Source organism: Melanostigma gelatinosum, assembly GCF_949748355.1.
Source record: "Melanostigma gelatinosum genome assembly, chromosome: 2".
NCBI lineage: Eukaryota > Metazoa > Chordata > Actinopteri > Perciformes > Zoarcidae > Melanostigma > Melanostigma gelatinosum.
In genome coordinates this window covers 30,122,981-30,150,694 of record NC_136635.1, presented here as the reverse complement: position 1 = coordinate 30,150,694, position 27,714 = coordinate 30,122,981, and the positions used below count along the sequence as shown (strand labels likewise).

At 42.1% G+C, this 27,714-nt stretch overlaps 1 protein-coding gene across 2 annotated transcripts; it reads left to right on the top strand.

Moving 5' to 3' along the window:
* Positions 1–13,725: 13,725 nt before the first annotated feature.
* On the top strand, positions 13,726–24,283 carry LOC306790943 (uncharacterized protein). 2 transcript variants are annotated; one of them, XM_079287499.1, is made up of 4 exons: positions 13,726–13,786; positions 18,289–19,121; positions 21,483–21,653; positions 23,491–24,283. In XM_079287499.1, exons 2-4 carry the CDS (start codon positions 18,308–18,310, stop codon positions 23,610–23,612), a joined length of 1,107 nt encoding a protein of 368 aa, XP_079143625.1. In that variant the 5' UTR covers positions 13,726–13,786; positions 18,289–18,307; the 3' UTR covers positions 23,613–24,283. The 2 variants fall into 2 exon arrangements, with proteins under 2 accessions (XP_079143625.1, XP_079143626.1); XM_079287500.1 differs by having other exon boundaries at positions 23,498–23,601.
* Positions 24,284–27,714: the final 3,431 nt, after the last annotated feature.

The window sequence follows — 27,714 nt, the reverse complement described above, 5'->3', positions numbered from 1 at the left end:
TTCACACAGAGAATGCCCTTTCTACTGGCCGCACACCAGCGCTGTTTACACCTTCGTCGTCCTGTAACTGAGTCTGAACCAGATTATTCTTGTGCCGACCTCGGTGTGCATCTGGCCCCAGACACAACACCTGACCGGGAAGAGGAGGAAAAGGCATGCAGTCATCAGGTTTGTAATTTGAAGAAATGATTATCCTGTCCAAGAAGGCTTTTGGGCTGAAATCCAAAATGTGCTTTTGATGCCATAAAATATTTTGCACACATTAAGGAAAATTAATTTGAAAGGAGTAAGATGCTTCTATGTCACAGTGACTCAGTTTGTATCAGTGATTTAGGCATCTTCATCAGTTTTCTCATGACGGGATGAAAAAATGCGACATATGTTCGAAACTCAAAACTGGTCGGCCTTTTACTGCTAACTGGCACGGTTCCTTTTCTTATTTTTTATCTGTATGAGAGTCTTCTGCCTCACCACTTTCCACTGTCACTATTGCAACAAATATCTTCTGGAAAGATCTTGAAAATGAAAGAAACCTTGCGAGCTGCTTTTCTGATGTTAAAGATAGTCACGAGGAAAAAGGGAGCCAGGAAATCCTAAAATAGGATCATCAAGCCTTCTATGATTATTCATAATGAAAAGTTGATATGCATTTTGAGCTTGCGTACCTTATGAAGGCCATGAGGCTGATATGAATACAGCAAAGTGCATAGAAAGAAGGCTTTTCAAACTGTGTTAGAGAGTGCACTTCTTAAAACCCCTTAAACATCACAGAGCTGCTGATGTGAGCAAACACAATTCAACTGTATTGTAAGGATAACGCATGCATCATCATCACTGCTTTACAAGAATACTTAAAAACAAGCAATTCAAATGCATGAGACAACAGTAACAGATGCAGAGGCTGTTGTTAAAGTGCGCTAAGTCCAGATTTCAGATGACATTTTATGCCTGTGGGCTACTTTGTTCCCTAGTACACCTGTCCAACTGGTTAAATAGTGACACGATAATACCGCAGCCTGTTCTTGAAAGCACCATGTTTTGGCTGCAACGGAACACTGTTCAAACAAATAGAGCTAAATGAGAAAACGTCTCCAGCGAAACCAAATATGTTAGACATGTACATGAAATGAAACGCCTCTAATATTTCCATCTTCTGACAACCTTAAAGGTGCAGTGTGTAGGATTTGGTGAGATCTAGCGGTGAGTTTGCAGATTGCAACCAACGGAAACTTCATGTTTGACGAGAAAGCTTTAAAACAAGGTGAATGTCCCGGTCTAGAGCCAGTGTTGGTTCGTTCTGGGCTGATGTAGAAAGAATGGTTGCGAGCTGTGTATGTCGATATATTAACGACTCATTCTAAGGTAACGAAAACTTACTTCCAGGTAATTAAAACACAAGAGAAAACATACTTATTAATATTATATTATATTTCAGCCAATAGACCCCTAAATACTAAACACCGTTCCTTTAACTACAAATCCTCTGAGAATCTTGTGATAGCCGCCAAACCCAACCGACATTACTGTCTGCAAGAAGCTGTAGCCGGCTCAGAACACCCACAAGTCTACCCTTTGCTTTATTATAATCCCATGCAGTTTTTTTTTGCATGTAAATGTGATATTTTCACCAACTATAAAAATACATCTAATACTTCTAATTTTTGGAATTGCATAAATGTGGTATGACTGGAAAACGGAGACTCTTGCGGATCCTTTGAGCCCAGTTTATTCATGTGTGATGATTTTAGTCTCCATAGTGAGAATTCTTTTTTTTAACTTGACGTCACTGTATGAACTCACCTTGTTGTGACATCTAGGATAATCACAGCCTCGTGAAACTTTACGACCACAAAGTAGAGACAAAGGGCATTCAGAAGAGAGATGCTGACGATGAGGAACAAATGTAATTCATGCAGAAACCTCCAAATAGCAAAGTTTTTTGACACCAAATATCGTGACATTTTCTACGGTGTTCTTCAAGGTCTTGGTGTCCTAATGTGGTATTTTTGGAGTAAATAAAAAAATAATTATTATTGAGCGGTAAAAAAAGAAAAGTTCCATTTAGCACCAAATCTGTGTAACAAATGGAATCAACCCCACAACAACAACAACTTATGAGACATAATAGAGCATGGAAATAGCCATCATATACTTCCATCATAATGGGATAGGTTCACAATTTATTCTATGAATCAATACGTTTTTATTTCTGATTTATGGCTGTACAACATTGACAGACAGCGCTGAGCTGCATCTCAAATTAATCTGCAGGTTCCCAGCTGTCAGATGATGTACACCACTTCTATGGTGAAAATACTGTTGACCTGTTATCTGACCAAACACAAACCTGAGGAAGATAATTCAACTCTGACAGTGAAGCATCCTCCCCAGACATGCAGGAAATACATCCGCAGACACGCCGACACCTGCACACACAAACGCACACACAAAGAGTGTTTTCTAAGAGGGTATCATGAAGGCTTTTTGTGGACTCGCGGTAACGTAACAGTTGGACACAGACTGTAACCAAGCCCAGCGAGAACGCTCAAAGCACGGGAATATATGAAGCCACAACCAGACTGTCTGAAAAAAACCCACCTCGACAACATTTATTTCCATGGCTAACCTGAAGCCATGTTCTTTAGATAAACTACGAGGTTTCTAGATCTAAATCGACACACGGCCCCTGGATGGAGCCCCTACTGAGAGCCGAGGGAATCGGGCATGTGCCAGGTAGCCGCGGTTCAAATGTCACAACACCTCCAGTGTGATTACATGTTGCTCCACGAGATGAATGTGTTTCCTTTAGAGGGGGATTTACTGAGAAAATTTCATTTTCACTGACTGAGTCAAAACCCATTAAAACCTCCAGAGGAAACCACGCATGGATTTGACGTTACAACTGAGGAAATAAAACGAGAGCAGGCGCAGTGTGATTTGTTTTTTCCATTACGTCTCTCCAAAGATTTGCAAAGTGATCGTGTTCAGACCGAGTCACAGAATCTCTAGCATGCAGGGGAAACACTCATCAAATCGAATGTTTATCTGCAGCATCTGAGATGAGCCTCGTTTCTATTCTGCACGTGAAACTTTAATTCAGCATTACCACTGTGTGATTGCTAAGTCAATTAAAACAACTGTAAACTGACGGGGAAAACAGGAAAAAGTTGTGTTTTATGGAAATATCACAGATGCACACAAACATCCTCAGAGCGAGCAGCTTCTGTCTCTTTGCACCCAATCAGAGTGAATTAAGCTTAAATACCATAATAGCTCAAAGGATGCGTCATAAGATTCATATTCACAGCGCACAACCCATTATAGCATTTACGCCGTTACATGTTCCCCCTCGCAGCCATTTCACAAATTGACTCTGTCTGATAACCACAGCTGCCTCAGATCATCTACATCCACATATTAAAAGGTGTTATTGAGATTGGGAGCATTTCTATTGCTTCTCAACGGCTCTGAACATGGTGATGGTTGAGCCGGTGGTTTGCAGCTTACAGAGCTAACAGAGCTAACAGAGTTTCTGAAAAGACTATACTGTCTTGTGTAACAAGCGGAAACTGACACATGTTGCTGGCTTCGTAGGAAAATGCACAATAAATGAGGAGACACTTTTTGTAAGATATCATACGAACCGTAGTTTAACAAGATACCAGAGTGAGCATCATTAATGGTGCAATAGAAAAAAATGATATCCCTGAATTCTCAAACTGAGCATATACACATGTATACGTGTTGTCAAGTGAAGACCTCACAAATATTACATGTTTCCACATCATGATTTCATCATTTTCTACTCTACATCATCTGTTTCATTCCATTACAGTCTGTTTGATTCGACTGATTGTGCATGCGACCACGCAAACATCATCTTGCTATTCAACATCAAATGGAACTTTTTTTTAAAACATTAATGCACGGATGAATGAGAGAATTCTGCATATGAATAAGAAACTGAATGATCCAGGGCAAACCCTATTTCCACCCTCGTTATTCACTCTACAAGTCTTTTTTAAGGAACCAGGCTCCTGACTGGATTTATTTACGTACACGTATCTACGGTACGTGGCGCTCGTTAAATCCTCCAGATGAAGGCAAGGCAAGTTTATTTGTATCGTACATTTCAACAACAAGGTAATTCAAAGTGCTTCACATAAAACCATTAAAAGCATCAAAACATAAGGCAAAATAAAAGGAGATTTAAAAACAATGAAAGAAACAGTGTAAGAAATAAAATTCAGTAGTAAAATGCAGAAATGCAGGAAATTGATTAATATATTAATTGAATGTGGTTCAATTAAAGGCAGCAGCAAACAGAAAGGTCTTCAATCTTGATTTAAATGAGCTGAGGGTCTCAGCAGACCTGCAGCTTTCTGGGACTTTGTTCCAGATATGTGGAGCAGAAAAACTGAACGCTGCTTCTCCATGTTTAGTTCTGACTCTGGGAACAGAAAGTAGACCGGTCCCAGACGACCTGAGGGGTTGGGATGGTTCATAAGGTAGCAGCAGATCAGAGAGGTATTTTGGCCCTAAACTATTCAGTGCTTTGTAAACCAACAGCAGGATTTTAAAGTCCATTGTTTGTTGGACAGGAAGCCAGTGCAAAGACATCAGAACTAGAGTGATGTGATCCACCCTCCTCGTCTTAGTGAGGACTCGAGCTGCAGCGTTCTGAATCAGCTGCAGCTTTCTGACGGACTTTTTACAGAGACCTGTAAACACACCGTTACAGTAGTCCAGTCTGCTGAAGATAAATGCGTGGACAAGTTTTTCCAAATCCTGTTGAGACATAAGTCCTCTAATCCTTGATATATTCTTCAGGTGATAGTAGGCTGAATTTGTAATTGTCTTGATATGGCTGTTCAGGTTGAGGTCTGAATCCATAACTACACCTAGATTTCTGGCTTGGTTTGTGGGTTTTAACATCAGCGACTGAAGCTGAGCGGTGATTTTCAATTGTTCGTCCTTGGTACCAAAAACAATTACTTCTGTTTTATCTTTGTTTAATTGAAGAAAATTCTGGCACATCCAGTTGTTGATTTGTTCAATGCAGTTACCCAGCCCTTGTATGGGATTATAGTCCCCTGGTGACATAGTTATGTAGATTTGTGTGTCGTCTGCATAATTATGATAACACACTTTGTTGTTTTCCATAATCTGAGCTAGTGGAAGCATGTAGATGTTGAACAGAAGAGGCCCCAGTATTGAGCCTTGGGGAACACCACATGTCATTTTAGTCAGCTCTGATGTGTAAGTATTCTCGGCCCTTCAAATAGGATTCAAACCAGTTAAGTGCTGTGCCAGAGAGGCCCACCCAGATTTTTAGTCTTTCTAGGAGTATGGCATGGTCGACCGTGTCGAATGCAGCACTGAGATGTAGTAAGACTAATGCTGCGTTCACACCGGTCGCGTTGATTTTTTGACGCGCGTCGAGATTACATACAAAGTCTATGCACAGACGCGATGAGACTGGCGCGCCTCGATTTTGCGATCCCGCGGCGCGTTGGACGCGTTATTGCAGTGCGGTGGACGCGGTGGACGCGTTGGACGCCGCAAAATCGCCAACGCGCGAGTTGAAATTTTTCAACTTCAGCGACATAATCGCGTGACGCTGTGGCGCGATAGCCTATCAGCGTTGAGTTGCTGCCCCCGTCATCAGTGCCGTAGCTCCTGCCGGTGCTGAATCGCAGACAACAATGGAGGACAAATTAATAGTGCCGGTTTGTGGCTTCCCCGAGCTCTACGATACGTCGTCATATCACTACCGCGACCGAACTATGAAAGATATGGCATGGAGGAAAGTAGGTGAGGACGTCGGACAACCTGGTAAGTTATTATGTCTTTGTTACTTGATTCTAGCTATCGGTTGTAATTTACTAACTAGCTATATGAACCATGTTAGCATGAAAGCTAGCCCAACCACCGGCTTTCACACTAAATACGTTATGCGTTCCTTGTCAGATGAGATTTGCCGACGGAAGTGGAAGACTCTCAGGGACACCTATTTGAGAAAGAGGAGAGAGGAGACAGAGAGAAAGAGTGGCTCAGGAGCAGGGCCATCAAAGAAGTGGAAGTACTCTGCGGTTATGTCTTTCCTCAACCCCTTCGTGACTCCCAGGAAGAGTAGCGGTAACATGGGGAGGGTCGAGGGAGACAGTACCGCAGAGTACTTCACAGATGCAGGACCAGACCAGGACGACATGTCAGAGGCAGCAGCAGGGCCATCTGAGATTGACAGGAGAGGTTTGTTGAAGTGAAGACACAAAAGCACAGCATAGTTAAGTCATACAGAAAATATTACTACAGCTGAAGTAGTAACGACAGGCCAAAGCAGTGCAAGAGGTTTGTTTTTTTCATTTGGCAAAGCCTGGGTCTGTATAGTCTTCATACTTATTAAAAAAAATGTTTCATGAGCAAAAATAAGTTATAATAAAGGAGCTTTGAACCCTGGGCTCCGGATCTTAAACCACTATACTGTCATAGCTTTGAAGGCAAATTACTATTTAATTAAAGCAGCACTTTTGAGTAATAAAATTGTTTTATTGTTCATGTTCAAAGATGAAACAGATTGGTCATCAGAGGACGGTGAGGAAGAACCTCAAGGTGCTGCTGCTCCTCCTCCTCCTGCTGCTCCTCCCGCTCCTGCTCCACCCATGGGTATGTACATCACAAAAGTTGGATTGCATTTTTTTGTATGAATACAATTTATGCATTCATGGTATGTTTTTCACAATTACAAATATTTACTTTACAAGCTATTGTAGTGATGGGATGCAATAGTTTCACGAAATATGTTGTTTCCATGTCATACAGGAAAAAGAAGGGCCCCAAAAAGGCCAACAGGGATCGAGAAGCAGCAGGAGATAGAGGAGCGCCTTCTGCAGGCATTGGAGAGAGACACCCCTGCTCCACCAGCTCCACCAGCTCCACAATCTGAGGATGAACTCTTCATGAGGAGCCTGGTTCCTTCCCTGGAAAGATTGCCACGCCAGCAAAAGGAATACATAAAATTGCATTTTCACAAAATACTTTATGATGCCAGCACTGTGGTGCTGAATTTGGAACATTTGGAACAGTTGGATTAGACATCTGGGGGACAATCTTTCCAGGGAACGAACCAGGAATTAAAAAAAAAACAATTAGTTTGTATTTTGTAAAAATTAGTTTGTTTTTTGTATATGTTTTTTGTATACGTTTTCTATACATTTGCAATAAATAAATGCACTTCATTTCATGTTACTTTGTCCATGTTCTTTATTGTAGTTTTACAAGAAATAAAGAAAGGATACAACTTTTATATATATAGATAGATATAGATATATATATATATATATATATATAGATATAGATATATAGATATAGATATATATATAGATATATATATATAGATATAGATATATATATAGATATATATATAGATATATATATAGATAGATATATAGATATATATATAGATAGATAGATATCTGTCTATCTATCTATCTATCTATCTATCTATATATAGATATATCTATCTATATATAGATATATATATATATAGTTATATAGTGAAGGACACACTGCTACAACATATATTAAGTAACATTGCAGGAAGTTTGCTCAGTAGTAATGTGTGGGTGGCTCTTAAAAGAGCCGTTTTGGATGTGCTTGGGCATTACACGGTGTCTTGCCATGGGACCGTTCCCTCAGCAGAGAAGTAGGATGTGAAGGCCTCCCTCACCCTGATGGCTTCTCTTGCAGAGTTGTTGGCAGCAATTCTTCCCAGATCTGGCAGTGGCTCCACCTCTCCAACCGGTATGGTCACTGCAGTTGTTGGGGTGGTTTTCCGCAGGAAGTTATGCAGAACACATGTAGCCTTCACACACTTCTCTGCAACTTCTGGGTGGACCTCAATGGCTCGCCTGTACATCCTCCACTGAGAAGAAAGGATCCCAAAGGCATTCTCCACAACCAACCGAGCTCGGGAGAGACGGTAATTGAAGATCCGGCGGTCCCTTGGAAGGATGCGGCCGGGGAATGGCCTCATGAGATTTTTCCTCAGTGGAAAGGCCTCGTCAGCAACAAAGACGTGCGGCTGAAGTCCTTGGTGGTCAGCTCCTGGTAGTGGCAGGTCAGCAGGCAGTTGGAGGGTGCCAGATTTAAGAGCTTGACCAAAAGCTGAGTTGGCCAGACTCCCACCATCGCTGGTTCTTCCGTAGCCTCCGACATCAATCAGCCGGAAACAACATTTCGCATCCACAACTGCCAGGAGAACTAATGAGAATGTTCCCTTGTAGTTGTAGAACTGAGATCCGGAATTAGCAGGGGCTTTGAGGACAACATGCTTTCCATCGAGTGCTCCACAGCAGAGAGGGAAATTCCACCGCTCCTCAAACTGCACAGCAATTGATCTCCACTCCTCTGTGGTGGGCACAGCCATGAACTCCTCCACAAGGCAGTCCCAAATAGCTGTGGCAACATCTGGGACAATACCGGAGACAGTGGAGACCCCGACACGGAAGCTGTTTGCGATGGTCCTAAAGGAGTCACCAGTAGCAAGATATCTGCAGCACAGAAGAACATTCAATTTAACAGAGTTATTGAACATACTGTAGCTGCTAATATAAGTCGTTTTTTATTGATATGACTGCACAGCTGCTGTCATGAATAATAAACATCTTAAATGCTGGTGATTTTCGTAAGATTACGTTATTTTGAGTATTGTCGGACTTCGGATCCATCATGGATCCAAACTCCATTCAGAGTTCCGCAGCTGAGATGGAACGCCTGTAGTAGGTGTCCAGTCGACAAATCCTGGGACCGACCCGAGCCAACAGGTCATCAAACTGGCTAATGGTTAGCCGCATGTAGCGCTGGAAGCGGCAGTCATCCAGACGTAGTTCCTGGAGAAGTCTGTGAAATTCACCGAGCTGTGTTCGCCTACGGATGCTGTTATGGACCCAGAGACGACTGCGTTTGGCATTCCGACGTTTGAGGGACTTCCACAACACGTACAGAGCAGCAATTGTCCTTATTCCTGTCATGGTTGACGGCGGAAAACAATGGCGGCCAGATCGAGGCTTCCAGGACGATAAACCACGCCCCCTCTCCGGCACTACGAGATTTTGCGGCGACCGGTGTGAACACGACCGGCGGCGCGTTGGACGCTTTTTTGCAGTGCGTTGGACGCTTTTTTGCAGTGCGTCAAAAAATCAACGCGACCGGTGTGAACGCAGCATAAGACTGAACTTCTGCCATTGTCTATGTTTAAGTGGATGTCGTTGAAAACCTTAACAAGAGCAGTTTCAGTGCTGTGGTGCTGTCGAAAGCCTGACTGGAAAACATCAAAGCAGTTATTTACGGTCAAGAAGTTGGTCAGCTTTTGGAAAACCGCTTTTTCAATTATTTTACTTAAAAATGGGAGGTTTGATATTGGCCGATAATTTTTCATCGTTGCGGAGTCTAAACTAGCCTTCTTTAGGAGCGGTTTAATAACTGCAGTTTTTAGGGCTTGTGGGAAGACACCTGAGAGAAGGGATGTGTTTACAATTTGTAAGAGATCAGTGGTCATGCAGTTTAAAATATTTTTGAAAAAGTGTGTTGGCAGAATATCCAAGCAGCAGGAGGATGACTTCAGATGTTGTATGATGTCTTCTAGGCTTCTATGGAAGAAGAGGACGCATGCTTCCTTTCATTTATCCCAGAGAGCGCACCATCCTTTAGGAAAAGAGAGGCGGTACTGTACGGTCTGATGATTCAATGCTCTTGGTTTTCAGTCCGTCTCTTTTGAATAAAAGCATATTTCACATTGTGTGTTTTGTGAAAATTTTTTATCTGCATGCTGCACATTGTTAAGATTTAATTAACAGGTTTAGATGGATTAAATACAAACCTTATTTGTTCATGTTTTACTCTTTACTTTAGCTATTTTACGTAGCTACAGCTTTCAATAGAATCACACAAATGACTAAAACCAAACATGCAAATATGCTCTCGATCATAAACTTCGTGTGATTGCTGTGTGAAGCAATTTTTGGAGGTAGACACATTCCAATTCTCTCTCACTCAAGTATCATTGACTTTCTGTACCTCATGAGGACATGATATCTTAGTTATTGAGGTATGAATATTTGACTGAAATAATTTGTGATTCATGTTCTGACTTCATGAACCGTCAGGTGTAAGGACAAACAATATTGCACATTTAGTTTTGCTGGTTTTGGCTCATATTTCATCTAGTCTTCACCAAACTTGGTACAATCTAAATTCAGATAGTTTGTTTTTGAGTATTACTTACCATTTGTCTGTATTTGGCTACCACACTTTTAAAGGCTTGGCGGGATACATTAAACAGGCCGTAACTCTGGCTATATCCTAAATCTCATACAATTCTTTTTTTTATTCATTTTTTTTAATAGATTTTTTATTGAAAGACACAAGACACTATTAAGACAATACATAGACATAACAACAAGAGGATGACAAGAACAGTGGGATAAAAGCCAGCAAATATCATATAGTCAGTGTGTGTATGTGTGTGAGAATGTCCTTGAGCCTTTTGAGATGGAGGAAAAAAATATACATATATATATATATATATATAATAATAATTTAAAAAACCAAACCAAAAAAAAAGAAAAAAAATGAAAAACAGGTAAGTATGTGTGCATATGGATGTTCATGTATGCATGTACGTGGGTTTCAATTGGTTGTCCGGCAAGAAAAACAAAACAGAAATCAACAATAGTAAAAGAAATACACAAAGAAAATATATATATACACACACACACACACACACACACACCGGTATATATACTATACATATTTCAATATTAATAGAATGGGTGGTGTCACGTTTGCAGAAACATAGTGAGGGATGACCAGGTGGAATGGTGTTCTGTTGTATTGTATATGATGGATGAGGTTAGATTTTCCATTGAAATATACTCGATCATTAAGCTCCTCCAGTGTGCGATGTGTGTATTATTCCTTGATTTCCAGTTCATGAGGATAGTTTTCTTGGCGATAGTTCGGGCCACAAGGAGTAATTTGCGGATTGTTTTACTCAGATGTATTGTTGAGATGTCTCCTAGTAAGCACAGTGAAAGGGGATAAAGGGACGAGGCAGCCCAGGAAGACAGACAGTGACTCAGTTATTTCTTCCCAAAGGTGATGAACTGGTGTGCAGTGCACAAAGCTATCCGGGCTGTTTTGAGTGCAATGTGGACAGATATCTGACGTGAATCCCATTTGAAACATTTTTTGCCCGGTGTAATGAATTCTGTGAAGTATTTTATACTGTATTAGTTGTAAATTGGCATTTTTAGTCATGAAGTAGATGTTATTGCAGATTTGGTTCCAAAAATCAGCATCAGGAGTGATGGATAGGTCTGATTCCCATTTTCTTGATGGTATGGATGATGTTTTGTCAGACTGTGATATTACTCTACATATTTTTGAGATTAACTTTTTTGAAGAGGGGATATTAATTAATTCTGAGGTTGAGGGGTAATTCTAGGTTAATGGCCTTAATGTTAAGTTTCAAGAAATATTAGATATGATTGAATTGCTGTTGAGGAAGAAGTCAATGCGTGAGTATGAGTGGTGAACTGGTGAGAAGAATGAGTATTCTCTTGAGTTTGGGTGCTGTAATCGCCAAATATCGCCAAGACCAAAATCACTCATGAACTGTTTTATCATGTCTGTGGATTGCCAGGTACGCTTATTATTTGGATTTTTAGATCTGTCCACTGATGGGTCGATAACTCATACAATTCTACCAGCAGGGGGCGCTACCGTAACATTAAAACCATAGACTGTATAAAAGTGGACATAGTCATCGTGACGTCACCCATTGGTTTGTGGACCGCATTTTTTAAAGCTTTGACTTCGACAATTTTGCCGTCGCCATCTTGGAAAACGGCCGTCGACATTTTGTCCAAAAATAAAAAATGAACCATATTTGGAATGAGGAGTGACGTTGGACGTAAAGACGCCGTATTCGGCTCTGGGAGCGGCAGCGACCTGTCAATCACAGTAGCCCCGCCCTAAAGCATCCCCTGCTTTATGGTCTGTGTGACTCGAAATGGACCATAAGTTACTAAATGAACATCATGCTGTGTTGAAGAAGACTTTAAACTAGAGATTGAGACATAAACTCATGTTCACAATGTTTACTGCGGTAATAAATCAAGAGAGAAGTAGAGTCATTTTCTCATCGACTTCTATACAACCAGACTTATTTTTGTGACACATTTTCTTCAGGAAATGCAAATATTCTGGTTGTATGTCTTGTTTCTCTTTTACTAATCGAAGTCACCAAAGTCAGAAATGTATAATAATAATAATACCTGCACATATGGGCTTTAATTTAACTCTTTGCAATGCTAATATTTCTTTTGTCTCACCCTAATGTATATTATCAGCACTCTATTTTCTTTTCTTTACTTGTCCTTTCCTATTAACGACAAGCTTTTATACAACGAGGCCTCGTCTAGTTTTGTCAGATATTCTCTCATCACTGTGGTGGTCTCTGTTTACGTCTGTTATTTTTTACCCCATGCAATTTTCCACTGAGTTCAGGTAAAAGTGGTCTGGAAAGGAAAATGGGTTCATCATTTCCTGCATGCTGATTTGAATCCTGATAATGACCTCGTTATGACTTCAGCTCTACAGATTCAGATCCTCTGTCACTGCAGTGTCACTGCCAAAAACAAAACTAAACTAGGCGGACACAGAACCGAATCATCAGTGTTCATAAATGTGCTATGCTGCTGTTATGAAGCTCTTCATAATGTATTTACCGGGGTTTCAAAGTGCCCCACCTTTTTACTTTTTCATGGCTTTTGAACACCTTTGTTTCACACTGAAGTCTGAGGCCTGTTTATCCTCCGTTCAAGATTTAGACACTTCCATTATTCACATCCCTGATGAGGCCCCACGATCCCATTAGCGCCGGACACTGGCAGGTCACATGAGGTGCCAGCGACAAGCTGTGCGTGAGGAACTCTGTGTGCTTCAGTGACAGTGAGCCTCATTTATGGCAGCGGAACAGTTGAACTCCGAACGATGACACCGTCACTGCTCTATTTAGGATGAATGGCATTTGATTACGATAACAACGCAGACGTCTGTCTGGGCATGAATGGGAAGGTTTTTGTGGCGCAGTCCTGAAGTCAGAGGCATCGCCAATCCCGACTCGCTTGAACAGTATACCTGAGAGTTCACAAGGTCCCACGTCACTCGCTGGCCCGATATAGACCACGAGACAAAAGGCGTGGATGAAACCCGAGCTCGCCAGCTCCCTTTCTGTTGCCATGACGACAGCAGCCGTTTTCAGTGCCTCGGTGACAATAAAAAAACAACAACAAAACAGAATAGAGCTCAGAGGACCTCTGGATAGAGGCTCCACCCACTGGGGGGGGGGGGGGAATTAACAACAGATCTAACCTGGCGACCCCGGCAACCTGGCAACCCTGACATGAACATAATCAATTTATTTAGACGCTTACAGATGAATCCCCCTCTGTTGACCATTCAGTCCTTTCCACCCGCGGCCCTGCGTGGCCTTTGCACAGCAACTGCAACTGGATGCGTTTCAGGGCGTGTTGCTGCTGCTGGCAGGTGTAGAAGCAGGTTGAGCAGGTTGTTCCCTGAATGCCACTCTGTTGAGCCCTCCTCCTCCTCCTCCTCCTCCTCGCCTCGTCTCCGGGGCCGACTGCTGATTCATTCTCACATGTTGGCAGCTCAGAGGAGATTTAGTTGCACCTGTTCTCATCTGATATAGCCCAAGAATAAGGTAAGGATTTACTGAGAAAAGGATTTAATTTGGTTTTTGTCAGTTTAATTTTCCCGGGAAATGTGAAATGAGTGATGTTTGTTGGGGTCTAGATATGTTTAGTAAGATTTAACTCGCTGTTCTATTTTTAGATCAATATTTTATTGTGAAGACAATTGTTTGTACGGTAACATGAACGCGTGAAATATTTATATAATTTGGTTATACCTGGTGTTTTTTAATAATCACTTCCTGTTTTGAAAGAGCTGAAATATCAGAACCAGAAATGCCTTCGGTTACAACGCGAGAGTATAAAAGAGTCACTGATGCCAAAACATCATAACATCAAGTGACAAACATACTGTAGAACGTTACATAACCGAAACAGGGGAACCAATGCAACGCAGGGACACAAGTGTCAGTCAGCTTTACAGTGATACAAACTCAAAAGTGCAGTAAGAGCCCAATAAAAATACAAGGAAAGTGAAAGTGAAAGGCCTGAAGTCATTTAAGTGAAATATTAGCAACAAAATAAGTGTTTCATTGGTCGAGGTGGAGCTAATTTGAATCTGAAACTCTGAAATTCAGGGGATTAAACGTATAAAAAAGCATAAAATGGAAGTACAAGTATCTCAAAATTGTGCGGTATTTGACGTGTTTAGTTACTTTCACCCCCTGATGGGATTTAGCCTCACACAGATACCGAAGTTGACAGAACAGGTGATACACAGATGAACTTGAAACAAATCGAGTGATTTGCAACATAAATGTCAGGTAATGAGTCGTGCATGGGGCTTGAAAGTGTGTGTGTGTGTGTGTGTGTGTGTGTGCAGTCAGTCCATCTGTCTTTGAGTATGTGGCAGTGTGTTTAAGTCACAGCTGACGGAGCTGTTAAGAGGATAGCCGGTAGAGACTCCGACAGACCAGCAGAGTGGGAACTCGTTTCAACAGGCGGCTTTTCTCGCGAGCGCGAAGAGGTCGGAGGTAAACATCGACCCGCGGCGCCGCAGAGACTCTTTGGTGGGATGCTGACATCCAAACAGCCTCTCAGCGGGACGGGCGCTGGGCTCGCTGTAATAAGTCTAAGAAACAGGTGGAGAGTCGTTCCACACGGCTGTGCCCAGCGTGATGGCGGATGTGAAGAATGTTTGGATTATGGACAGGAAATGATGCGTAGAGTTACCCAAAACAGGAAGCGCTGGTTTTAAACAGTACACGTTTGCCAAACAAACAGATGATGGTGGTAACATTTGTCTCAAATAAAAAACAGGTGACCTGCCACATTTCTTTTTAGATAAAAGCTGATTGATTATCGTCCGATCTTACATCTTGTCCTCTCTGACCGTTGACACATTCACACAAATCAAACCAACCGGTGGCTCTGCAGCGCTGCGTGTCACTGTACTGACATGTACAAACACACAAATTCGTGTTTTTGTTTGTCATTTCAACCTCGTCTGTGAGAACTCATAGTTTTCTCTCTTTTCTCCGTCAGTGTTGTTTGGCAGATGGCGTTAAATACTGCAATACCCACGAGTCATATCTGCTGAATTAGAACTGTTACTGTTACTGTTGCTTTATTGTTTCAATTGAGAACAAAACACAGAAACTGAACTAATTTAAATCGTAGTACAGTATCGCGTCTTTATAAGTGTCTTCTTTAGTTCGCCATACGTTTTGTGCACGAAACGGCTCTGAAAAGAAGCTTCTTGCTGATCAACACAAGAGTCTAAACAATAACCTTTGACTTGAGAGCGCCGAGGATGTTAAAAAGCAATTTTTCAACCAGGTGAGGTTCGTCAAACCGGTTTCTTTCTTTAATTATTTTCACTGCTGCAGTGTTACAAGCGCCAAGTTGTAATTATATCTTGGGGGATGACTCATGTGCTCTTAGTGCCATATTATCCAACATGTTCTAATTCCCAGAGCGTCAAATACTGAAGCTTTGTCTCACCTCTATGCGTCTGATACCGAAGCACAAGGCGCCCTTTATGAGACGCACCAGGCTTTATACAACTACAATGTCAACCCATCTGCAGGATTATCAGACGCTCAGTGAGAATGCTCGGGGAAGTAGTATAAAGACCAAAAACCCATCAAGAGGGAGTGGAGGTGAATGAGTCCAACAAACACAGGCCTTCCAACTCGGAGACCATGTGTTCGTGTCCCAAAGTGTTGTTGGGTGAGTTTTTAGTCACGTGGCTGACGTACTTATGATAAGTTGTTTGCATTTTACTTAGTTTACGTACTTATTTTGAGCCCAACATTGGTGGTTTTGTTCAAATTCCCAACGTTAACCGCGTGTTTACCGCGAAGTGGAGCGTCATAGATTGTGCGCTCGATATAGTGACTCCAATGAGTCGTTACCAAGCGTCAGTATGTGCCGAGTTGGGATGAAAACGTTTTGTATTTTCAGCAAACGCGAGTGGTCCGATTGATTCCGCAGTCACACAGCAGCCCGCAGGTTTACCATTCATTCCCCACAGAGAAGACATAAACACACAGACGTGGCCGATATGTGGACGATAAACACGCTTGCTGTTAAACTGACCACGGAGGAACATTCCTGGCTGATTGACAGTCAATATGATTGCATATTTTTTATACTTGTTTAAGAACGGCGGTTATATTTTTTGGTTTTTGTGCAATTGGTGAGAAGTTGTTTCAGAAAACTCAACTCGAATGCATAAAGAGAGGATCAATCATTTGGGTTGATTAGTGAAAAGAAAATTAGGCCTGTTTTTGATTTCATGGCACCCGCTGAACGTGTTAAAATATGTTGTGACTGGTGAAACCAGAAATGTGAAATCCACAGTGTTGAGATCGCTGCTGCTCGAGGCCACAATATTACACTGTAGACTAAGCCCGCTTCACTGCTATTCAACAAAGACATCAATCCACTGAGGCTACGTTCAGACTGCAGATGCTTTGCTTCTCAAGTCCGACCTTTAAGACAGACTGTCTGCACTGTCATCTGCAAGTGATCGCATTGGGTTTGTGCATCCAGACACCACCAACCTACCTGCATGGCAGAGGCGAGACTAGCATCAACTGCGATGTTAAAGAGAAGCAGCAGAACGTGGCAGGAGGAGAGTGAAGCGTAGTTCGTGAAGCCGGCCAGAAAATGATGCAATCGGGGACCAGACTCCACCAAGTGGTGGCGGCGCTTGGTAGAGCACCACCCAATCTTTGCTAATTCGTTTTGAGATGCTTTAGAAAGAAGGTCTTCAAAATCTTTTGCAGCCAACTCAAATTGATTTATTTATAATGCATTTACGACAGTGCTTGTATAAGTGCAATAAAGTATCAGAATCTGAATCCGTTTATTGCCATTGTATGTTGAACATACAAGGAATTTGACATGACGGGAGGGACGTAAGTAGTCCATGATTATGAAATATGAGTTTAAAGTTCATCACAATTCCTCCTATGCATTGTGGTTGTTTGATGGTGTTTTGCCGGTTACACTCGCACTTTTTGTTTTGTACGCATTATGACGTATCGGAAAGTAATGCAACAAACTAGTACTCGTAGCACCGCTTATTCTGCTCAGCACCTCCGCACTGGGTGAACAGAGTGCCCGGACAGAGACGCATCTGTTGCAATTCCAGAAGAATCACATGATAAACCTCCTCCAAATTTGGTTTGGATCCGATTTGCCAAAGTCACATTTCGTGTGTTAATTTGTTCAGACTTACTAAAAGCAATCTGGATATGCCAAACAACTGGTTTGAGCTGGCAGTCTGAACAAGGCCAAAGTGACTCGACCCTGCAGGGAATAACTGGAGCTGCAGACATTTGAGTATCGGAGTGAAGCCGAGAGGAAAACGCACAGCTCACGGGCCGCCTGTGTAAATTCACCCTGTCATTCAGCTCTCACCGGGGATGGTGTTGGGACCGTGTTGAACTGTGGGTAGCTCGCTGTGTAGCAATGCAGGGATGACTGCATTGAAATTCACCAACAAGCTCCAGCTGTAGCAGCAGAGGGGGTGTCGTGTTGGTGACGCTGTGGCCCATGTTCACCGCAACGTCAACTGAGCAGTTCCCTGACAGACGGGCGGTGGAACAGGATTTGGCGTTCAAGGGTTTCCGTCATGACTGGTGTCAGTGCAGCTGACCTGAGCTGTAGAAGCAGGTGATTTTGTGCCTCTGGAAAATGAGAACAACCACAGATGTCTTGTTGCACACGGAGTCTTGAAAGGAGGAAAGGAGTAGGACTGAGTGTTTTCTGAGGCTATTTGACTTGTACAAAAGAAAATGGCCATCTTGTTAGTTGTAAGTGTTGTCGAAGCTCGAGGAAGAGAATGGGCAGCTCCGAGGAAACAGATGGCTGGCAATAAGAACAAAACAAAAAAACATCATAAATATAGAAACAAAGAACTAATATAATAAAATAAAAGCAGTAAAAACGTGTTAAATCTGAACCTGCTCAACTTTTGAAAACACTGGCACTCTGAAAACAATTGACTACGGTATACTTAATACCAAGAAAAATAACAATGTTTTATGTTCTTGTGTTTCAGAGTGAAACCAAAGGGGAAAATGGGACTGTATCTAAAAATGGCAGCAGGCCTCCTTCTGCTTGTCCACCTGGCATCGCTCCAGGATTCAACAGACTCTCCGGGGCGGACAATTGATAAAAGCTGGCTGCGTGATCGCGCGGAAAATACAGCTGGAAGTCAAAATGCTACAGTTTCCAAAGATGAGGCAGATAATGATCAGGGGCATGGAGGTATGGTTTCAGGTAGTAGCATCGGTGATGAGATGGAGTCGGACGTCATGACACCAAATACTGACGAAGAGAAGAATGTGGCCAGCCAAGTGGATACAACTGAAACATCTACTGACCCGAGCACTGTCACCGAGCCTCCTACATCATCTCCCACAACTCTTCAAACTGAACAACCAAACCCCACCATTTCTCCAAATCCTACTGCAACTACAGTCCCCACAAAGGCAAGCCGGATCAACGGGACAGAAGCCGAGGAGGAATTTCCCAGCTCGACAACGACGACTTCCCAAATATCCACGACTCATCTGAGCGAACGAAACTCCACCATCCTCCCAGATAACGCCAATCGCACCGATTCACAAGCGACAACCTTGGCTCCAGGGAACAACGCGACACAGGAACCAACAACAAAACCTGACGAGGTAACGCGTTCGACTAACGCTACAGAATCTACCACCGCGACAACCACAGCGAAGCAAGGGATGAACGAGACGACCGCACCGGCGTTCCCATCCGAGACCACAACAACGAGCCCTGCGACTACAACCACCGCCGCTCCGATCACACCTGGGATTGCCAACAGGACAGACACGGATGCAGCCTCAGGGAGCAGCTCAGGAAGAGGTACTGCTGCCGTTTTCAGCTCTCACAGTATCTGCTGCACATTTCTGTGACCAGAAAAGCTGCTTTGTGTGTCTTTCTAGCAGTGTTACATCACTTTTTAGACAGATACCAGCAACAACAACAAAAACAAAACAAAAAGTATGAAATTTCAAGCAGATCAGGCACACGATGCTTCACAGTTTACCGTTAGAGACTCATGGTAACACGATGCTCATCGCTCAAGAGCGTGTATCACTGTTGCTTGTTTTTTTCCACGACCCACATTTGCCTGCGTCGACTGTATTTTCCCACTGGCAGAGGACAAACAGCCCTTCATTCAAAGGATAAGGTTGAATCGGGTTTCAGGCGCTGTCGATGTGGCGGCTGTGAGTGGAGGGGTCTATTACAACCACCTTTTTAGCAGGACAATGAACCCCTGTTGTCGTGTCGAAAAAAACCCAGAGAGAGGCGGCCAGGGACTGCGGTCAAATATACTTGTGCTATAGGAGCGTGAGATTGGTCTTTTTGTGTCAACCACGAGATGAAGGAGGTGTGATTGGAAAAGGCTGTTTTTCATATCAGCAGTGTGAATATTTCTATATAGCAAGCAACTTTTCCTGCAAAGCATACGTGGGCGAGAACTAGCGGCACCATGTCAAAAAGAGAAAAAAGAAAGAGAGAAAGAAAAGTCCTTCAGAGAGCAGGCGCGAGGTTGGGATAACTGTAAAATTAAACTTCACACGGACAGATGTGGCAGCAAGGATATAACACTGAGGGATGATGGCAATGAACAGTTGGAAAACAGTAGTGAAAGCCCTGGCAACACAGAAAGAAAAAAAAACCAAACTCCATGGTTACCGTGACAGACACAGCGTGTGGAAAAAGCACAGACGGTTGAGCACAGATAAACTTTATAGTCTATAAATATGAGCAGAGGGAACTTGAATGTCACGGTTATCAATACAGAATAAATATCCGCTCACTCCAGCTGTTTGAAAAGGGGCAACACATAGTTGTGCGTACAATATACAACAAGGCTAAAGGCCTTCATGAACTGGGGGCTTTTGCGTGACAAATTACGTCAATTTATTTTTCAAAACTGTTCTTTTTTTGTCATGAGCAGCTTCACACAGGACTTCAGTGTCACACAAACAAAAACACTTTCCAGACATGAGGTACATGTTTCTGAGCTTTTGCACCATAAATATCCTCATCGTGGCATGAGGGGAAAAGTCAAAGGATCACCAAAGTCAGTAGGATTTACCATCAGGGGAACGTGGATATTTGTGCTAAATTTCACAGCAATCCATCCAACAGTTATTCAGCTATTTCAGACCAAAGCGGCGGTCTGACAGACCAACATCACATCCATTGAGCAACTTAAACGGCGATATGGGATTTAGATTGGGGAACCGTAGATTTATTTGCTTGCATTCTCATATTTCACTGAATCTACATGGATTTCCCATGAGAGAAAGAAAATATTTCAACGGCCAACATTCAAAAGAGAGTCGAGTGAGATTACTAGAAAGTATGAAGAACAAACAATTCCACTCATATTTATTATGTCTACTTTCAAATGAAGGGGGAAGAAAAAGGTCTCCTGGTTCAACTTGCCCCAGGTTAAAGAGGTTAAGGAGACATTGATCCCAGCAAGTGGATCAATTGAGCCGTTTGTGGACAAGCAGAGCAGCTGAATTATTAATGTGCGAGTCCCGATGAACTACAAATGGAGTATTTCTTTGTCAAAGGATATTGAAAACAATTCTGTCACTTTCAGAAACAGCCCCCCCCCCACTGCTGTTGCCCTGAAACAGAAGAGTAGAAAAACAATCACACTTTGCAAAGTATAAACTTTGAGACCATGCTTTCACAGTTACAGTACGTTAAAGCACGAATTGTTCGAATAGAGCGTGTTAGAAAATTCACACCTGTACAGCTGCCATAATGTGAGAGCACAGATGTTAACGTGTGCAGGTAATGATTAGCTCCGTGCTATAATTACATGTAGAGACGTGACATATAGTATATATATATATACACACAGTACTGAGTCAGTTATGTAATTAAAAGTCGTGCGATATAATGTGAACTATGGCAATATTCAGTCACATGTCACCTCATAGAGATGATGAGCAGCTGCCGTCTTTAAATATTCAAATGCATTCAAGAAATCCTCATGATTTCGGCTCGTTAATTGCATGAATTAACGCATCATAAATGAGACAAATCAGTACAGCTGCATCTACTGGAAACACACTTCAGCTGTAATTATCTGCCAATTAACCCTCAAAGACAAAGGTTGATATGAGTAATTTTGTTGTTGACATGTTATTAAGTTTTTCTCTCCCACCCTCTCGACCCCACATTCCTCCAATAAAGGTTTGGGAGAAGACTCCATGAACAGTAAAAGAAACGGAGCGTGGGTCGCTATATTGGGCCTGGGGTTGGCTGTGATCCTCATTGGACTGGTGGCCCACGTCATCCTGAAGAAAAAGAACCGGAAGGGTTTCTCTCACCGTAAACTGGTCGAGGAGTATCCTTCAGACCCAGGTATGTCCTGCCTTTCCCTTATATGCTCAACCATGCCGCCATTTTAAAGGAATTCTACCCTCGGACATATATAATTACACTGTTGAGCATCACTCTGTCATTACTTGATCAGGAAAAAAAAAATCTTAAAAGAGAAGACATTAGAGAGGATTAAATGACATGAGAATAGACCTTTTGCTAAGCCCCGCCCCCGACTGGTACTCCATCAAACGGTCAGAGCTACGTTACCATGGAGCCCACACTGTCACTAACTGCACAACCTGAATAAATACTAATATTTGGAAAAGCAAATCTCATCCCACGCACAGTGTCTTCTGAAAATACACTTTCGTCTTCACAGGATGTTAGGTTAAGACAACAACACCACTTAGTTGGGGTTTCAAATGAACAAAACCAGCCTGTAAATGAAGGAAATCTGAAAGAGTCTACGGAGCAGAGCCGGATCGTGGTCAGAGCCCTGGACGGGATGCTATAGGGACAATACTTAGCCAATGGTCAATCAGCTTTACGGCTACTTCCCGTCTTTATGCTAAGCTAGCCAGCTGCTGGTCGTGGTTACATATTTAACGTACAGTTAAAATCGATCTTCTCATCTAACTCTCAGCAAGAAAACAAATAATTATATTTCCCAAAATGTCAAACTATTCCTTTCAGCCCTTTGTTAATCTGCCTCTTCCTCTTTTTGGTTGCTGTTTCTCTCCATTCCTCTCTCTCTCTCTCTCTCTCTCTCACACGCACGCACACACGACAGCTTAAGCTTACCATGCAAAATCGGATCATGTTCTTCAGTATGACAGTTTGGAATTTGTCTCAATCATCCCATGAACTAAGAGGAAGGCAGCGTTTCTCCGACACGCCCTCGAACTTAACCTGTTACGGACAGACTGAAATGAACCACGAGTTTGTTTTTCTTCTGAAGCACATACAAGTACGCGAGTCAGATTCCTCACTCAATAGTTTTGTCGCCAACACCCGACCGCACACAAAAGACGGATTCCTGAAGCTTCTGCCGCAGTGCTCAAATATGACGAGTAGGGATTAGATCGTGTTCACCTGCAGTACACATACAAGACAAGCCAGTTTTATTAAATAGGCATGCAAATTTGGCCTGAGCTGTTCAATCTGTATAACACCTTAACCCCCCTGACACACACACACACACACACACACACACACACACACATATATATATATATATATATTCATTATGGATTCATTACTTTTTCCCTCTCAGGACATTGAGCCTCCCCATCTCTGTGTTGCAGTTGTTATTTTGTAGTTAGGAGTAAGTCACTGCTCTGGTGTACCCACTTACCTTCAATCTGCCTTGTTTACTCTTACCTCGGCTCGGCGTAGTGATTTCCTCCATTTTCCCAGAATGACTTTCAAAACGCTCTGTAAATTGGATGTAACCCTGTTGCCTTCAGGATAGGTGAAGAAAACATGTGATGACAGGAATGATGACGGTTCATTCAAGAAAAGTGCCTTGCGTGATTCATTTGAATGTTAGATTTGTTTCCTTTACTTGTAAATATACTTTTATAATTTAGATTTATATCATTAGGATGTTGCATTGTCGATGTTAACATTCCAACAAACCCAACAAAGTGGACCCACAATTGCTACATCAGCAGAAACAATGCAAGTGTTTTACGGTGGATTTTGTACCAGATTTAATTACAAGTGAAACACATGGAGTAAGATTAAAACTTGCTGTAAATGCAGCATTAACACGAATGAAACTGAATATTTTTCTGCGTAGTACAATGTCATTGTGAGGCTACACAGACAAAGAGTTGAATTGTACAAACGTGTAATTAACTTGTCTGATTCCTAGTTCTCAGGTTAGACAACGGCACCCCTTTGGACTTGAACATTGGACGTGGTGGGTCGGCCTATTACAACCCATCACTCCAAGCGGACAACATCCAAATGAGCAACTTTCCAGGAAACTGCTGAAACTGCACAGACTCCCGAGACCAACGTCACGAACTCCCTTGAAAGAAAGTCGGCCTGTTGTGCTTGTTGGCGTTTGATAGACAACCTTTAATGTGGATTTTTGTAAATAACACTGTCTGAAAGTGGCATTTGTGGGTGGGAAGGAGTTCGTGAAAGTCTTCCGTTTTCAACCACAAATGATACTTCAGATCATGCATCGCGTTGAGTCGATTTATTGCGTTGAAATAGAGGGATCACTGAAGGCAATCTTCACAGCAACGGCCAAAATTAACTGTCAGCCATTTATGTATGTTGCCAAAGGGTATCAAATGAAGTCGATGAAGGACGTTAAAAATGTATGTATTTGGATTTGTTATAACTTTTGGTTTCATTTTTAATACATATGTTTTTGTGAATAGGAACTACAACATTATGTAGAAGACAAGCAAAACAAAGACATTAGCATATAAATCAGATCAAACCAGAATGTGACCCCTGCTGATGCAAAAACAAAATATGCAACAGACGACACAGCTGGCCTGCTGAAGTTATTCAGACGCCACGGTGAACAACAACATTATCAACAATCACACGCTGCTTTGGTATAAGGAAGGCTTTCAGATATCCCACGACCGGCGTTCACAGCCAGAGTCCGAGAAGTGAAACGTCAAACCAAAGAGTTTGTTTTCTGACGCCAGCGAGGGAGGTGGAGGGGGGGTGGGGGTGGGGGGGGCTGTTTTGTTATTCAGAGACCAAGGCTTCGGTATTCAGGCGGGGAGTCGTGTATTTGGTTTTGGCATTACTCAGTAGCAACAACTATATCATCATAATATACTGCTGAAATCTTCGGACCTCCAGGTGTCCATACAGAGGTTTGAGTTTCTCGTAGCGACAGTGTGCACCTGCTGCATATTTAGAGCAAACATTCAATTTACCTTTAATGCTGAATTCATTTCTTCATGTTATTCCTCTCCTAGGTTTGCGTTGACCGATACATCGGCTATGCAAGGAGGGAATAGGCAGGGCACTCTCATCATTTTATACATCTAATGCTTTGGTAAGATACAATCTAAAAATAGTTCATAATTGTCCATTTCTCAACCTTCTTACTTTTTTTATGTCATATAAAAAACACTTTTAACACTATACATGTGAATCTAGAAAATGCATCTTTCAGCTCCCTCGATGCTTTCACTCATCATCACCGGAGTGACGATGCCTCCTGATTGTGATTGATACGAGTCTCCTCTTGGGCCTAAGCAGCCAACAATAACTCGGAGATGTGGGATCTTTTTTGTTGCCGGTGTGGTGAGACGCTTCTAATTTCAGACATCGATCAAGTGCGAGAAACACTTTTGTCTGACTGAGGGAAGAGTTTTAGTGTTGCACTGTTGGCAGTGATTGCTGCAGACACAATGCAGGGCAGAGGAACAGGAGACTTCGGTTACCACTCGGTAAAATGTAAAGGAATTTGATGGTGATGCCTTAATAAACAACCAAACCCCAAAGTCATGTTTTTCTTTGTGATTTAATATTATAAGCTGAGGACTTTGTTTTTCCTCCCAAGATATGCTGACAGCAGTTCATTCATTTATTTATTAAACACACACACACACACACACACACACACACACACACACACACACACACACACACACACACACACACACACTTCAGTATGAAGAACATATTTGGGTTCCTTTCATAAATCGAGAGCTCACTCTTTGGGGAGATAGTGCCTGTTTTAATTAAACAACAATTTAGGATGTGATTGTTTGGCTACATGCTGAAATCCCTCGCTGAACAATGCACAGCCCAGCCAAATTGATTGGGATGAAATTAAACGATCGTTATCTAAATTGAGGTCAAATTCATTGTTGGCTAAATCTGAAGCAATTTTGCTCAAGCTATCTCACTGGGAATGAGTTTAACCTGGAAGCCTAGCCTGTTGTAATGATCCAAATCACTGTCTGCTTATCGGATGAGCCTCTGCAACAATGAAACGGTCAACAGTGCTTTACGCTGAAATCCGGGGATTTGTAATGAACATTTGGCTTCAATGGAGGCTCAGCTCTCGGAAGTAAAAACACTGAACGAAGCTGGACTTCAAACGTATCTGGTACGACTCGTGGGGATCAGAAAAACCAGGAACATGAACACGAGGAAGATCGCTGACACGAGAGGCCGAAGACAAACTGGTACAAAGACAGGGGGAACCCAGGGTTTAAATACATCGGGGGGGAAGGTGCAGGTGATTAGACACAGGTGGGATCAATCAGGGGCGGGGCAGACAATCACAACAACGGGGAAAACACACAAGGGCAGGAAGTGAGGTTATCTGAAACAAGAGGAGGCGAGTAACACGAAATAAAACAGGAAATGATAAAAATTTGGCCAGAGAAGACCAAACCACGTCATCATTGGACGCTCAGATTAACTGATGTAGTGTGACTTGCGTGTTGGTCCACGTCTGATGGGTTAGGGGTGGTTGATGGGTCAAACAGATGCAAGATGTTTGTCCATGAGATGATTCTGTTCTTGTCCCATGTAAAAATTACAGTGAATGTTGACATTTTGTCAAGTCGGCCGTTGGTCACGTTCCTTCATGTCTTTCACATTTCTAACACAGGAAGTCACTGGAGTGTATCTCCTAAAATGTGATATCGTTCACGATTTATGACCAACGCCATGTGGGCTTGTTGAAAGACATATTTTGTGATAAATAGTGATAGTAGGCTATGATGTGCTCCAGTCAGAAGCACACCATGGAGGTTGACAGCATGTCTCCTAGCAACACAGACCCTCAATTGTCAGACAGCTGCTGCCGTGGGAAACGCCTCCAGAGACCTAAAACTCAGAAGTTTCCCCAAATATGTCCAAAAAGTGTAATATCCTCCTTTGATGGCATTGCAGCTACTGTGCACACATATTTTTTCCACTTTTCAGAGTTTATACGCCCTTACTTAAAAATCGAGGGGAATTCAAATTCCAGTTTGACTTCAATGCCGTTAATGCAGTGATGTGTGAGGATGTTGTCTTCAGAAGGAAAATAGTCTCTGACGAAAGATCAAAGGGATTTGTTTCAGTTTGTTCCTTTCTTCTCATAAGCCACATTGAACTTAATGAACAACTCATGAAGGAATAAATCATCGGCATGATCTTACAGAACTCAAGATTGCCGTATTAACTGCAGGAATGGTAAGAAGTGGTGACATATGGCTGCTGATGTGTAGCTGCTGTTTCAGCCCTCTGTTGCCCAACCTGCCCACAGAGACAAACTCTGGTAAAAGAAGGAACAGCTTGAGTTCCAGGCTGACAGCACAATTAAAATACCTGAAAATCTACAGGCTTTATGTCTTCGTTTGGTGAATTTATAACACAGAGGGAGAATAGCATGTCAATTTTCAATCTCAAAATTAAATGACTGAAATGTCAACTGTCAGCTGAAATCTATTGTGTCCTTTTGTACCTCTCACAATTTACATTTTTTCACATTTACTTTTTTTAGTTTAGCTGCATAAGATGGGTGTGAATACGCCTATTACCGTTTGTTACATAACAGATGTGAATTTCAAGCCTGTTGCTATTTAAAAAGGATTTTTCCAAAACAATTTTAATGTAAAATCACAGCAATGCTTCGTCTTGAAATTCAGTGTTAGAAAGACATTATATTGTTGACTATTGTTTGTATGTTTGAACTGAATTGGCCACATAACGTTAGCTCCAGCAGCTGTGGGGACAGTCGACTCATCTAATTGTAAGCTAGCAAGTTAGCGTTTTGTTTCATTTCATTAGAATACAATTACATAACGTGAATAAACGTGACAAAACGCAACATGAATACAACTTTAATGTCTTTTAGTTGCCAGGTGCATGGACATATGTTCGGCCTGATTCAAGTCTGATATATTTTCATCCGCAAAAGTGGTTGTTTTACCATGAATATAACGACTCCCATGATCCAACGCTACTTATCAAAGTATGTCTGTTGTTGTTGTTTTATTGCCAAGCAGCAGAAATGAGATAATGAGCATTTAATGGACATTCATAAAAGAAGAGAGATAGAAAATGACAACAAAATATTGGGGCTGCCACCACTTAGTCATGTAGTTGACTATTCTGT

Coding starts and splice junctions, on each gene's coding strand:
- LOC306790943 (XM_079287499.1), top strand. CDS start 18,308: ATGGGACTGTATCTAAAAATGGCAGCAGGCCTCCTTCTGCTTGTCCAC. Junction 19,122..21,482: donor AGGGAGCAGCTCAGGAAGAG/GTACTGCTGCCG, acceptor CCTCCAATAAAG/GTTTGGGAGAAGACTCCATG. Junction 21,654..23,490: donor GGAGTATCCTTCAGACCCAG/GTATGTCCTGCC, acceptor TCTGATTCCTAG/TTCTCAGGTTAGACAACGGC.